At 38.5% G+C, this 12,469-nt stretch overlaps 1 protein-coding gene across 1 annotated transcript in view; it reads left to right on the top strand.

Annotated features, from left to right (window-relative positions):
• The window catches only part of CDH7 (cadherin 7), a 136,253-nt gene that overhangs the window by 81,909 nt on the left and 41,875 nt on the right, over window positions 1–12,469 (top strand). The window contains exons 4-5 of the mRNA XM_075533207.1: window positions 4,743–4,910; window positions 6,863–7,050. Coding sequence (XP_075389322.1) covers window positions 4,743–4,910; window positions 6,863–7,050 — 356 coding nt within the window. The remainder of the gene's footprint in view (window positions 1–4,742; window positions 4,911–6,862; window positions 7,051–12,469) is intronic.

Genomic DNA, 12,469 nt, shown 5'->3' with positions numbered 1-12,469 from the left:
GTTGACTCATTCCTTGTGGCCATGACTAGACCAAAAATAGCATTAGCTCAGAGAGACACTTCACCTGCTAGCTACAGGCAAGTCCTGCGTGAACTGACTTCTCTAGTAAATAATTCTGTCATCTTAGAGCTATAACACACACACACACACACACACACACACACACACACACACACCACAGTCACCACTCACTACCGACGAGTGGATTCTGACTTTGAGCAATCCTATAGGAATAGCTGCCTTAATAAGGAATGAGGGGAAAATGGGTTTGCTACTTGACTGATGCCGACAATGGTGACCTACGTTGTCACAGGAGAGCCTTGTCTCAAGTAATTAGATCTCAGAGAATGTGGGTATTTGTTTTTGACCATCTCTGTGTAATATTAGTCTCCTCCAAGAGGTATTCAAATGTGATTTGATTTTCGTCAGGAAAATCCAAATGATAGGAGCTATGGCAGAATAAAGATTCTACTTGTGCTACTTTGGGACACATGGTTGACTGGCTTTGCCAGATCAATACAAATTCGGCATGTCCACAATCCAGATTCCAAGGGTTATCTGGTTGCTTAAATTGTGATAAATTCTAGAAACTAATCTAAAAGACAAATTCTAGAGTCTTCTTTAACATAGAGTATACACTCGAAGTTCCTATGGTATTTCAATATAATAGGATATATGTGTGTATGTGTATAAATATATACATATATGTATGTATATATATATGTACATACACAAACACACACAGATCTATAGCTCTGCATATCTGTATATAAGGAGCAAAATGAAACAATTTAACAAGGACTAAAAGCCTGACAGTTATTGAAAAATAATAATAAAATTTATACTTCTGTTACTGTAATTAGTGCTATGATTGTGTTATCAATACATAAAAAAATCTGGCCTGCTCGGTCAGTTATACATCAATAGAAAAATTATTATCTATATTAGCCTAAAATCAAATACAATCTTTTCTTTAAAGGATGTCAGGATAAATTTTCCTTCCAAATGACTTGAAATTATTGGTCATTGGCAATAAGTAGTTTTGTGATCTCCTATGAATATCTCACAGAAGTCTAAAGATGAAATTAGACAGAATTGGCCAGGACAAGTTCAGAAGGATAGTGTCAGAGACTGGTGCATGTAGGCGTCTGCATACATAGGTGTGGGGAAACCATGAGCACTTGGGAGAGTGAAACCTACAGAAGCCAGAATGCACCAGATGGCCTTGCATTTCTGGGTCACACTATTTTTCCCTTTTTGCTTATGAAAAGAGGTGATCTGACACTTGTAACCCACTCTGTGTTAGTGAAAAACATTTGGCTCTTTCTTCTCTGATGAGTTTCTGACGTATGTAGTTTATATTTTTGCAGATCTTACTGTTCGCAATCGTATGCATGTAAACAAACCACAATTCAAGGCGTGGGAATATGTTTCTACAAGTAGATGTTTTATGCATAAAAGTAAATTCAAGTAACCACCAAATAGCTAGAAATCTATTACTACTGAATATGCTTATTTAAATTCAATTTTCACCAGTAGCTCCATTCTTGTCAAAAACCTGTTTACTAGTTGAGGTATTTGGAAATTACCTTTGCCACCTGTACTGCTTTGCCAACTGCGATGCTAGCTGCTTTGGAAAGTGTTACTTATAGGGTCACTTGTAAAGAGACAATTAGAGGTGTGAAAAATAAGTAACTTTGACTACCCAACTTCTAATAGTTCTGTATTTCCTTTAGAGAATAACGGCAGGGAATAAAACCACGAGAGGCCGTGGCTGCAATATTGACTTTTCAGATTCGTTGGAAATCACATGGGTCTTTCTCCTTCATAAGAAACACGCAAAGATGAAAACCCACACCTACTGATATTGGAAAGAAAGATGGGATGTATATGGGAATTAAAATATCAATGTTGATGAGTCAGCAGTTTTGAATTTAGCTCATTGACCTATTAATGTTTTGTCATCTAGATAAAAACTGCTTTGGCCGCAAACCTTCCATTTAGATCATCTTCAATTTAAGAGTAAGGCAAAGGAAAATTAACAGAAATTCTAAGGACTGTCAGACAGAGATTACGAGATTTGCTATTGGTGAATGTTGGTGAAGGTTGGGTGGTTTTGATTAGAACCAGCAGGAATGAGGAATAGTCACCTTGAAGGACTCAGAGAATCATGACTTTCACTCATTAACCAACTGAATCTAATGGGTACATATGACTGTTTCTTTTCATTTTCATTGTGTTATTTGAGAGAGTATTTATTGATAGCAGTGTGCAAGTAGCTGAAGTGTGTTCTTCCAATATTTATTACTGTGGTTATAGCTAAAGTGCCATCTGACATTAGTGCATTAGAATAAGTCTTCTATGTAAAATGGAGACACACACAAAAAAGGCATAACCTACTCAAGGAAATATAATTTAAATGCTTCTTGCTTTTGTATGTCACTGGTCTCTTATGTGAGACAGACAATAAAAATATGGTTGTGTAAAACAGTAAGAGTAGTGTTATTGAACTTGAAAACTTGGGGACCTATAATACATCTTTTAAAATATCATATTCAAAGTTGAAAGAGAGAATAGGATCAGAGCCTAAACTGTGAGAATCTGGTTTGCAGAAGGCGATGGACGGCCGTGGGAGCCCAAGACACATTCGGAGGATCTGCCCAGGAAATAGCCTCTGGTGATTTCCCTCCATCCTCATAGAGGGATGGGGGAAAGTGGTTACTAAACAGAGTGCATTGGGGAGATGACTATAGACGATTAACATGATAAATCTGACTTGAATGGTCAAAACCTTGTCAGTTTGTCCCCCCTCTGAGGCACTTTAGGCCTGACCTGGTTTTCAACATTTTCTATAATATTTTTTGCTCATTCATATTGGGGTTTACCTCAGATATGTTTTTATGTTTGTTCATATTGGGGTTCATCTATTTGGGGGTCAACCTTTTGAAATTTTGTTACATGTTTTTTCTGTTTTTCAGTATATGACACAGGAATGATGAACCTATAGGAACAGCCAATTGAATAAGGGTTTCCGTGGGTACAGTGGTCGTGGGGAGGGGAGTAAAGGGAGCTGATGTCAAGGAGTTCAGGAAGGAGAGGAATGTTTTCATATGGATTATGGTACAATTGCGCAATACTGAATGATGTCATTGAACTATGGGATGATATGATATGATATAATATGATATGATATGATATGATATGATATGATATGATATGATAGCATTTTTTCTCCTGCTAATCAGGATACTAATTTGTATCTCAATTTCTGTGCAGTAACATCCATTCCCCAAACCTCCCTATAACATCACAGTTTTGTTCCTGAGAAGTCCATGACATCAGAATTCATCTCCCTGGGATATGAATGCAGTAAAGTTTGCATTTTAACATTCTTCTAGAGAAGTGGTTTTCAACCTTCCTAATGCCGCAACCCTTGAATGCAGTTCCTCATTTTGTGGTGACCCCACAACCATAGAATTATTTTGTTGCTACTTCATAACTGTAATTTTGCTACTGTTATGAATTGGGCGACCTCTGTGAAAGGGTCGTTCAACCTCCACTGGGGTTGTGACTCACAGGTTTGAGAACCACTGTTCTATATGGTAAAATCAGTAGGCAAGATGCATTCGACATTGCGTGAAGCCAAAACAATGATCTAAGGTGCAAAGGGAAGAAATTGCTTTATTGGAAAAGATGAAAATCTGAGAAATGATTAGATAGGATACTATTAGAAACTATTTATCCTTCATTAGTAAAAATGTTCTCTGGTATTGTATCAGAGTCTCTAAAGATCAATATCAAACATTTTTACACTAATTATTCACACATTATTATTAGGAATATATGTCATTTGAGATATCCACCAGGCACATCATTAACATAAATTCAGTCTAATTCCATTTCACCATTACATGTTGCCATTGGCTGATATGCTTTCATAATTATGAAATCAGCATCTTATATATTAACAACAATAAAACAGGAGTCCACTGCAACAATGACTATTGAGTCAAGTTCCCAAGTCAAGCAACATGAAATTCAGATAACTTCACACTCCTCTGTAGTCCTACCTAATATGGTATACCAACATTAGCTGCAGTTGACAGGAGCAAAAACATAGAAGCTCGCTAATGTAGTCAGCCTTGTGGATCCCTTAACTCAGTCATCTCATCTTCTGTGCTGTTTCTCTGGCCGGTAGAAGCAACATCAGATCATCAGACAGCACAACCATACCTTGATATGGCGTTTTCGTTATTAAACACACACTGCCCTCAAACTTTGTAAAGCACACGAGTTAAAGTAGACAGAAGGAAGACAGGTAGTAGGGAACCAGAGCTGAAAGGTGTATGGTTAATATCAAGTCACCTGGGGGATATGTTTTTGGAGAGAATGAAAGAGAAGCAAAGGAGGCGGTTTGTCTTGTACTTGTGCTTGTGATTGCTCATTCTTATCGATGGGAGGCGTTAAAGACACAGATAGTTGGTTATTTGGTTAGATAGTTCTACTCCTAATCATGTGTCCATGAAGCCCAGTGATAACGCCCTCCTATACTGAGGAACCCTGCTTTTTCCAGTTTGTAATTTTTGTTTTGTGTATTAAATTTCATGATTCGATGAAATTCCCATAAATTTTTAAGGTAAGCAAAACGCAAGGACTCCAGCATGCCTTGCTACCTGTTTGTTCTCTGCTCGCGGAAATGCAGTGATTGATGGTGCGTTTTGCTGGGATTTGAAATTTTGCAGGAGTCATCAAGACTGCCCTTCCTAACATGGACAGAGAGGCAAAAGACCAGTATCTGCTTGTGATTCAGGCCAAGGATATGGTTGGTCAAAACGGCGGCCTGTCAGGCACTACATCCGTCACGGTGACCCTCACTGATGTCAATGATAACCCACCTCGCTTTCCACGAAGTAAGAATTCTTATAAATGTTCAAATTGTTATTTCTTTGGAAGTCTTTTTTTTTCTTTCTAAATACTTCTTAAACAAGTAAGTCTCTGATCCATGTCCCTAAAACTGTGTTAGCTCAGAGACATGATTTTATTTCCAGTAATGTGCAATTATAAGGGTATTGAAAACAAATGGGAGCAATCATATATTTATCTTAATTTCATCTTAAAGATGTTTTCCTGTCATTCATATCTTGAATGCTAGGCAATCCATATTTTATGTGCTAGCTTTTTAAAAATTATTATTCTAAGTCTCACTCATTTCGCATATTCTGCAAATTATGAAGTTGTTGCTAGTTAGTACTTTTAAAATATGCTTTCAGAATCTACCCCCTTAACATGTTTTATTTTTTAAGTTAAAAATAGACAATACTCAGCATTTTAATTTTTTATTTCTGTGCTTTTTTACTAACTCATGCACAGTTGTACTTAGCATTTCTATCTCATCGTTCTTGTGCAAACAGCCTGTGTTTCTAAAGGAATCAATGTGCAGGAATGCATGCCCTCGATTTACCTTCTTTGAGCAAAATGGCTTTTGATTTAGTCATGAGAGAAGGGAAACGGAATCTCTAGATAGAAGTGCCCTTTTGGTAAAAAGCATTTCATCTCAGGCTCTTTAGTTGCCTCCCCGTTCCCCCAGGAGGGTTCGGTAGGTGAACATGGTATGTTTTTTGAATGCTTGAGGAAACTAGGAAATTGTACAGAGCTCACTGTCTCAGAAATACTTACTCAGTGGAAATGGAGAGCTGAAGTCTCTCACAAACAAACAACTTTGAAATCAATGTCACATTATGACACTAGGCAAATCAAGCAAATAGGTATATATTTTCAAGTACTGCTTTTCAGCTGTTTTAATTTTGATTTTATGTTTTGAAATTATTTCATTAATTGTATATTAAACATTTTTAATACATAAGAAAAAGTTACCACAAGCCTAACTTCTATCTACCTACCTATTTATACCTATTTATATAACTACCTATCTACCTAATGTTTTTTCACTACCCATCCAGGACCTAGCCTTATTGTGTTCTTTGTGGCATATTATAGAGAAAAGAGGATTGAAAAATGAATAAAGAAAGCAATATTCTCCTTCTCTTGGGTTCATAGTAAAAAGAAAATATATATACACACACATATATTTTCTCTCTCTCTCTTCTCGAAGCCTACAGTAATAAGCCTGCCTTCTAAGTAGTTCTTGTTCTAATGTTTGATGGGACAGAGAAAATACTTTCTGGCATGTTAAGTAGATGCTCTCTTATTTTTATTATGGGAGGAAAGCCAAGGATACTCATTTTGGGTTTCATTTATTTCTGGCATTAATCCTGCCAGCGAATTATTGTTTGTATCTTGAAATGTTTGTATTTTACTAAATAATGTGTGTGTGTAGTTATATATATGCAAATGGTAAAGAGGTAACACTGTGCACTTCATCGGATGGACACACCACCTTGATCCCTTGGAAAACTTCTGAGCTAAAAGATATGCATGATGCCTTTCCTCAACTTTCTTGTAGGGTTTTATGGAACTCTCCTAGTAAATGACATCAGGAAGTAAACCCCATGAATGATATGTTTTAGAACCTATTAGGCTTGTATTGGTCCACTTGAAATGTTATCAGAATAACTTATTTAATGTAACTGAGTTATGAAAGGTACCATTTTTCTCACTACCTGAAATACAGGAATGGACATTTCTTCAGTCCATTCTCTTTCTGCTGTTACCTTATCATTATTATCTGATGCCTTTGTTCCATGGATTTCATGTGGCTGTTACGAAATGTGCCTCTATCTCACACTGCTTAAGCATCTTTTTCATTGAAAATAATTAAGTACAGCGATGCAGAATAGTCAGATTGGTGGGCTGTCAGTAGTTGTCCATGTTTATTTTTCATTTCTTGTTTTGAATTTCACAGGGTCTTACCAATATAATGTCCCAGAGTCCTTGCCAGTGGCTTCCGTGGTAGCCAGAATCAAAGCTGCTGATGCGGATATTGGCGTGAATGCTGAAATGGAGTACAAAATTGTGGATGGTGATGGATTAGGGATTTTCAAAATCTCTGTTGACAAAGATACCCAAGAAGGAATCATTACTATACAGAAGGTAAAGCTTGCTTCTCTTTCTTTTCTAAACATTTTCTATGAGGGTAGCAACTCAGAGATGAATTGAGCGGAAACCATGTCAGCTTTAATATAAGAATGAAGCCCACAGACAGAAACAACACCAGCTATTAGTATTGCCCGTTGGGTGTACTGGCATCTGAACTTGCTGCCATCCAGTCAATGCTGACACATAGCAACTGTAACTACGTATGAGAGTAGGGAAGCCCAGTCTTTCTCCTGTGGATCAGCTTGTGAATTAGAACTGCCGGTCATGTGGATCTCAGCCCAATACACAACCTGCTCCATCATCAGGGCGCCGTATGGGCATACAGGCTGTTGAAGTGGCTGATGTAGGGAGGTGAACATGCTTCATTATTGATCTTTCCACCAAGGAAGCCTTAACATCAACCAGGCACCTTTGTAAGCAGATCAGACGGATGCTCTGCATTCAGGAAAGCAATGTCAACAGACTAGGCATTGGAAACAGGGCATTGAAGAATTTCTCCACTACTTACTACACCTTTCTAAACTGAGAACAAATTAAATAGTTGGAGCATTCCTGTAAAATTAACACAGGGTGTCTGGGAACCTATCAATATCCCACAAGGAAAAGCAGAGGTGATAGGCAACAAGGGGGACTGTCAGACATCCACGGGGGACATCCCAGTATCTTTTAATTCTGTTTTTTTCCCCATTAACTTTTGAAGCACCTTGTGTATTCCACACTAAAAACTGCTTGCCACGACACATTTAAATTCATTACAAACACTAGCGGCAATGGGGAAAGATGAGCTTTAACTCTCTCTCTGTGTCGTATGGACCTGCCCTCTGGTAAAGATTTTAAAAAAATCAAAAGCAGTTATTTTGGAACATAGTGTTATTCTCTCAAACATTGAAAAGATGAACTTTGTGTACTTACTACATCTCTGTGCTCATGGGTAAGGCTCCATTAGCTATAAGGAGCGTGGGTGCAGAGCGGGCTGCACACTGAGCTACTGACCACAGGGTCAGTGGCTGGAACCCACCAGCTGCTGTGCCAAAGAAAGAAGGGACGGTGTGCTGCTATAAAGCTTGGAAATCTCAGAAACCCACCAAGGAAGGTCTCCTCTGCCCAGAAGGTGACTGAATCAGAATTCACTGGGTGTCAATTCTTCTTCTTGTTTAATATGTGGGTGTTTCCCACGCAGTCTGACCATCCAGGTGTAGAACTCTATCATTAACACTTCTCAATAACTAACACTTATCAATAAAGAAAGTTGTATTTGAGCTGTTAGAGGAAAACATATGTTAGACTTCAGGCCAGTGGGCAAACAAGTTTGCAATTATTTCCAGTCCACAGCTGCTGTTTCGGTTCAGTTGGTGACAATCTGTGTAAAAAAAGTTTCAGTAACTAGAATAGGCCAACTGTTGGTAAAAATATTTTGTTTTCTAAAGTAAAAAGAATTTACTAAAAGATAGCAATGATTTTAGATGGATCTGAAATCAATTGGTTCATGTTCCAGTGTAAATAATATGTATTGAAACTATCCTTATTGAATAAAATGTATGTTTATATATTAAGATGAAAATAACATATTCCATTGAAAATATATATATTGTGGGTATTAAAGCAAGTGTTCAAAAGCATTGCCGCCAGGATTCCAGTGCACATGTGCATTTTGTTGTTGCTGTTGGTTTGTCCCAAACACCAAGTGGTTAAGCACGGTATCTGTGAAAAGGGCATAGCTACAGACACATTGTGTGCACTTGCCTTTGACTCATTATCGTCCCTTAAAAAAAATGCCATCAAAACAGTGATTTCGGAGGCGATCTGCAAGGCCAGGTAAATTCAAGGCAGAGAAATCCCTGCGGGTTCTGATGGCTCTTTTTAAGGACTCCAAAGGGGTAATCATGGGAACTTTTCTTAAAGGACACCAGAAGCCACGGGAGCTTATTTGGAAAAAAAAAAAAAGTTTTAATAAATTTGAATGCTGTTTTACTGGAAAAGAGGCCAGGAGAGTTGTGCTAAAATTGTTTTACATCATGACAGTGTTTCCACTCACTCTTTGTGTGTAGAAGGTCTTTCCTAGGATAATTTGGCGGAAATTTTACTCCACTTGCCCTATGGAACTGATCTTGACTCCTTAGGCTTCTTTTTGTTTCATAAACTCAAAGAACACTGAAAAGGAGCATGATTTGTGAGCCTGGAGGATACCATTTTGCTGTGCTGTCAATTGCAGGTCACAAACTCTTTCCGGGAAGAAAGAGTGAGCTAGAAGCATTGCCCTCAAAAGCATATCTAAGTGACTTAGACACAGGATCTATCATGAACCAATCGCTTCACAATTTGTTCCTTCTTATTTAATAAAGGTTGATTAGATTTCTATGGCAATACCTTGCATGTACATGTATATTGAAAGAGGCTATCTGAAATTTTAGTTTTGGAATAGGTAATAGTAAATCCTGTGTTGTTAATAAAATAGTCTACATGGAGATGAGTAATAATAAATGTCATAGGGTTCTTAGTGCTAAGAATCCTTTGTTAGTACATGTTGTATCATATGTTCCTTCTACTATTTTCCCTGTTCTATATAGATCTCAGTACACCCACTCCTCATTTATGAACATGGTTAGGTTCCAAAGACACTGTCATTATAAGTGAACGAGCATTTTTCAGAAATAGAGGATGACTACATCGGATCACAAACTGGAGAAAGACTACATCATTTCATGGCTGCCAAAACACCATTAGGTCACTGCCAAACGTCTGAGTATCAGGGCCCAACCATGGTGACACATACTTGTAACCATTGGGGTCAATGCAACTTAACATCACTACTCCCAGGCATATGGCATCTGTGCACAAAGTAGTCAGATGGCAATTTTGTTGCTATTGTCACTCATGTGAACAGCCAGATAATGAGAGTCTGCAAGTGAGGAGCAGGTGTAAGTGATAGATAAATTTTATTTCAAGAGCTTCCTCCATCATCTGGCTCCTTTTTAATAATTATAATGCTGCACTGTCCACTAATCATTTCTAATGTTTAACTAATCTGATTCTAGTGTCACAGCCATATTAAAATGAACGAGCATAATATGAGGCCTCTGTAAAAAAATGATTGCAAATACAGTCAAGTGATATATTTCTTTTTCTCTGCACTAGAACTTAATGGTTACAGAAATGTCTTTATTCTTTCACAATTATATATGGTATTATATATTAACTTTGTTTTAAAATTAGATTATTATTAGTAGTAGTGTGCTCATACGCAAGTAATTATTTTAATACTCTAGTCCAAAATTTAATTCACATTTAGGGAGTAGCTACTGGGCCCAGCACTGTATTAAAATCTTTAGCTTGTCCTACTAAAAATCCCATATAAGTCTCATATTCCAACCCCTTACACAGCTTTCAGAGAATTACTAGAACCACAGAATTATTTGGAATATATACATATGTTATATACAAACATATGTATGTATGCCACAATTCTCCAGTTCCATTCAAATAGAACAGAATTGGAAGTAATTTTAATTTCTGAACACATCAATTGTCTTTACCCTCTTCATCCATTTGCCTCTCCTACACCATCCTTTCAGGTGTGACTCCCAACCCTCTTTACCCTTAATTATCTTTCCATTTAGGATAAAGTTTCTGTTCTTCCTTCTTTAGCTCCAAGATAGGGAGCTAAACTTGTCTATTCAAACAAGATTTTTCTCTGTAATTTGGTATGGAGGGGAGAGAGAGCATGTGTGTAGTGTAGTGATGAAAGCTGTTTAGTGAAACATAATGAGAAGGTCCCAGTTCCACAAATACTATGATTTTTCATAGTTATCTTTGGCCACAGGGATTTGGATAAAGACCCAAGTTTGCAGAAGTTTTGAAGAGAATTCATGCTCCATCTGCCATCCAACTGTTCAGCTCTATCCAGGCTCTCAAGAACATAAACATGGTCCAGGAACGGAGTTGAATAACAGCTGAATAGCCCCCTTTCCCTGGTAGGCTAGTGTACTGGGTTGAAACCAAACCAGCTGCCATCAAGTCAGTTCCAATCCATGGTGACACCATATGTTTCAGAGGAGAATGGGGCCCCGCAGGATTTTTGATGGCTCATTTTTTTTCTGAAGTAGATGACCAGGAATTTCTTTTGTGGGAATTTAGGGGGTAAACTCAAACCTCCAACTTTGCAGTTAGGGCCTGAGTACATCCAGCATGGCCCTTAGCACTGTGCAAAGACTCCCACAGGGCTGGATAGTGCCCCTCCCGCCTATATCCCATCCTCCTTGCCCAACGTAAACAGAGAAGGTGACTTTATTTGAAAGTAGTATTAGCAGATTTAATTGGTAAGAAGAAGTCATAGTGGACTATGGTGGGCTCTAATTCAGTGACTGATCCCTTTTTATGAAGAGAAATTTGGACACATAGAGGCCTGGAGAGGCCATGCACTAATGCAGCTTTGTTGTCCCAGGGGACGGCTTAGCAGCAATGGACAGCGTTATCAGTGAGCTGACACACAACAATTGTGAGCAGGTCCAGGATGGAGTGGTGCTATGTTCTGTTGTCCAGGGGTGGCTCTGAATCAGAACCCACTCAAAGGCACCTGACAGGAACAACAGAAGCTGGGAGATAGGCATAGGGATTATTTCTCTCTCAAAACCACCTGAAGGACCAACAGTACTGATAACAGACTTCTGACCACCGGGACTGGGAGAGAATGAATCTGTTATTTATGCCACCTACCTTGGGGTGCTTTGGTCCGCCAGCCCTAGAAAATAGTAATACAAACCAGGAGTCATTAAAGAAGCACTGCAGTTATATACATGTGATCAAAGAGAAGGATTTTCTCAACAACAGCAACAAAAAGATAACCAATGACCTATGCACAAACATCAACCTGTGAGAGAGCATGTTGAATTTACAGACCTACAAGACTAATTGTATTGAAGTATAAAGTTGAACTGATCACTGTGTGTCAATTTGTCCTACTGTGTTTGCTGGTGTCTGCTCTGATCTGGGAATCCGTGTCACCAGCATTTCAAATGCCAGCAGGGTCACTCATGTTGTATAGGTTTCAGCAGAGCTTCTGGGCTAAGAATGGTTAAGAGCGGACTGGTGAGCTACTTCTGAAAATGATGGAGTGAAACACTATGAATCAGAAAAGAAGGCTGTCTGCTCTAGTGCTTGCAAATGCATCTCCAAGGTGGGAAGGCACGCAGTAATCACGGCGGCTATCTGGGACTCAGCACGCCAGCAACTGCAGAGAGGGCACAGGCTGGGCAGCCTTTTGTGCAGGTCTCCCTGGGTTGGCCGTAAGGCAAAGATGGCTTGATGGCACATAAGAAAAGTTGCTGGCGATAATCAACCAAAGGAGCAAGGCCAAGGAGATTTGGAAAAGAAGAAGAAAAAGAAGTGAAAGCTACCTAAGAATTATGACCCCAAA

Source organism: Tenrec ecaudatus, chromosome 15 (genome assembly GCF_050624435.1).
Source record: "Tenrec ecaudatus isolate mTenEca1 chromosome 15, mTenEca1.hap1, whole genome shotgun sequence".
NCBI classification, from domain to species: domain Eukaryota; kingdom Metazoa; phylum Chordata; class Mammalia; order Afrosoricida; family Tenrecidae; genus Tenrec; species Tenrec ecaudatus.
The sequence above is the reverse complement of the archived record's forward strand: the minus strand, read 5'-3'. Positions and strand labels throughout refer to the sequence as shown.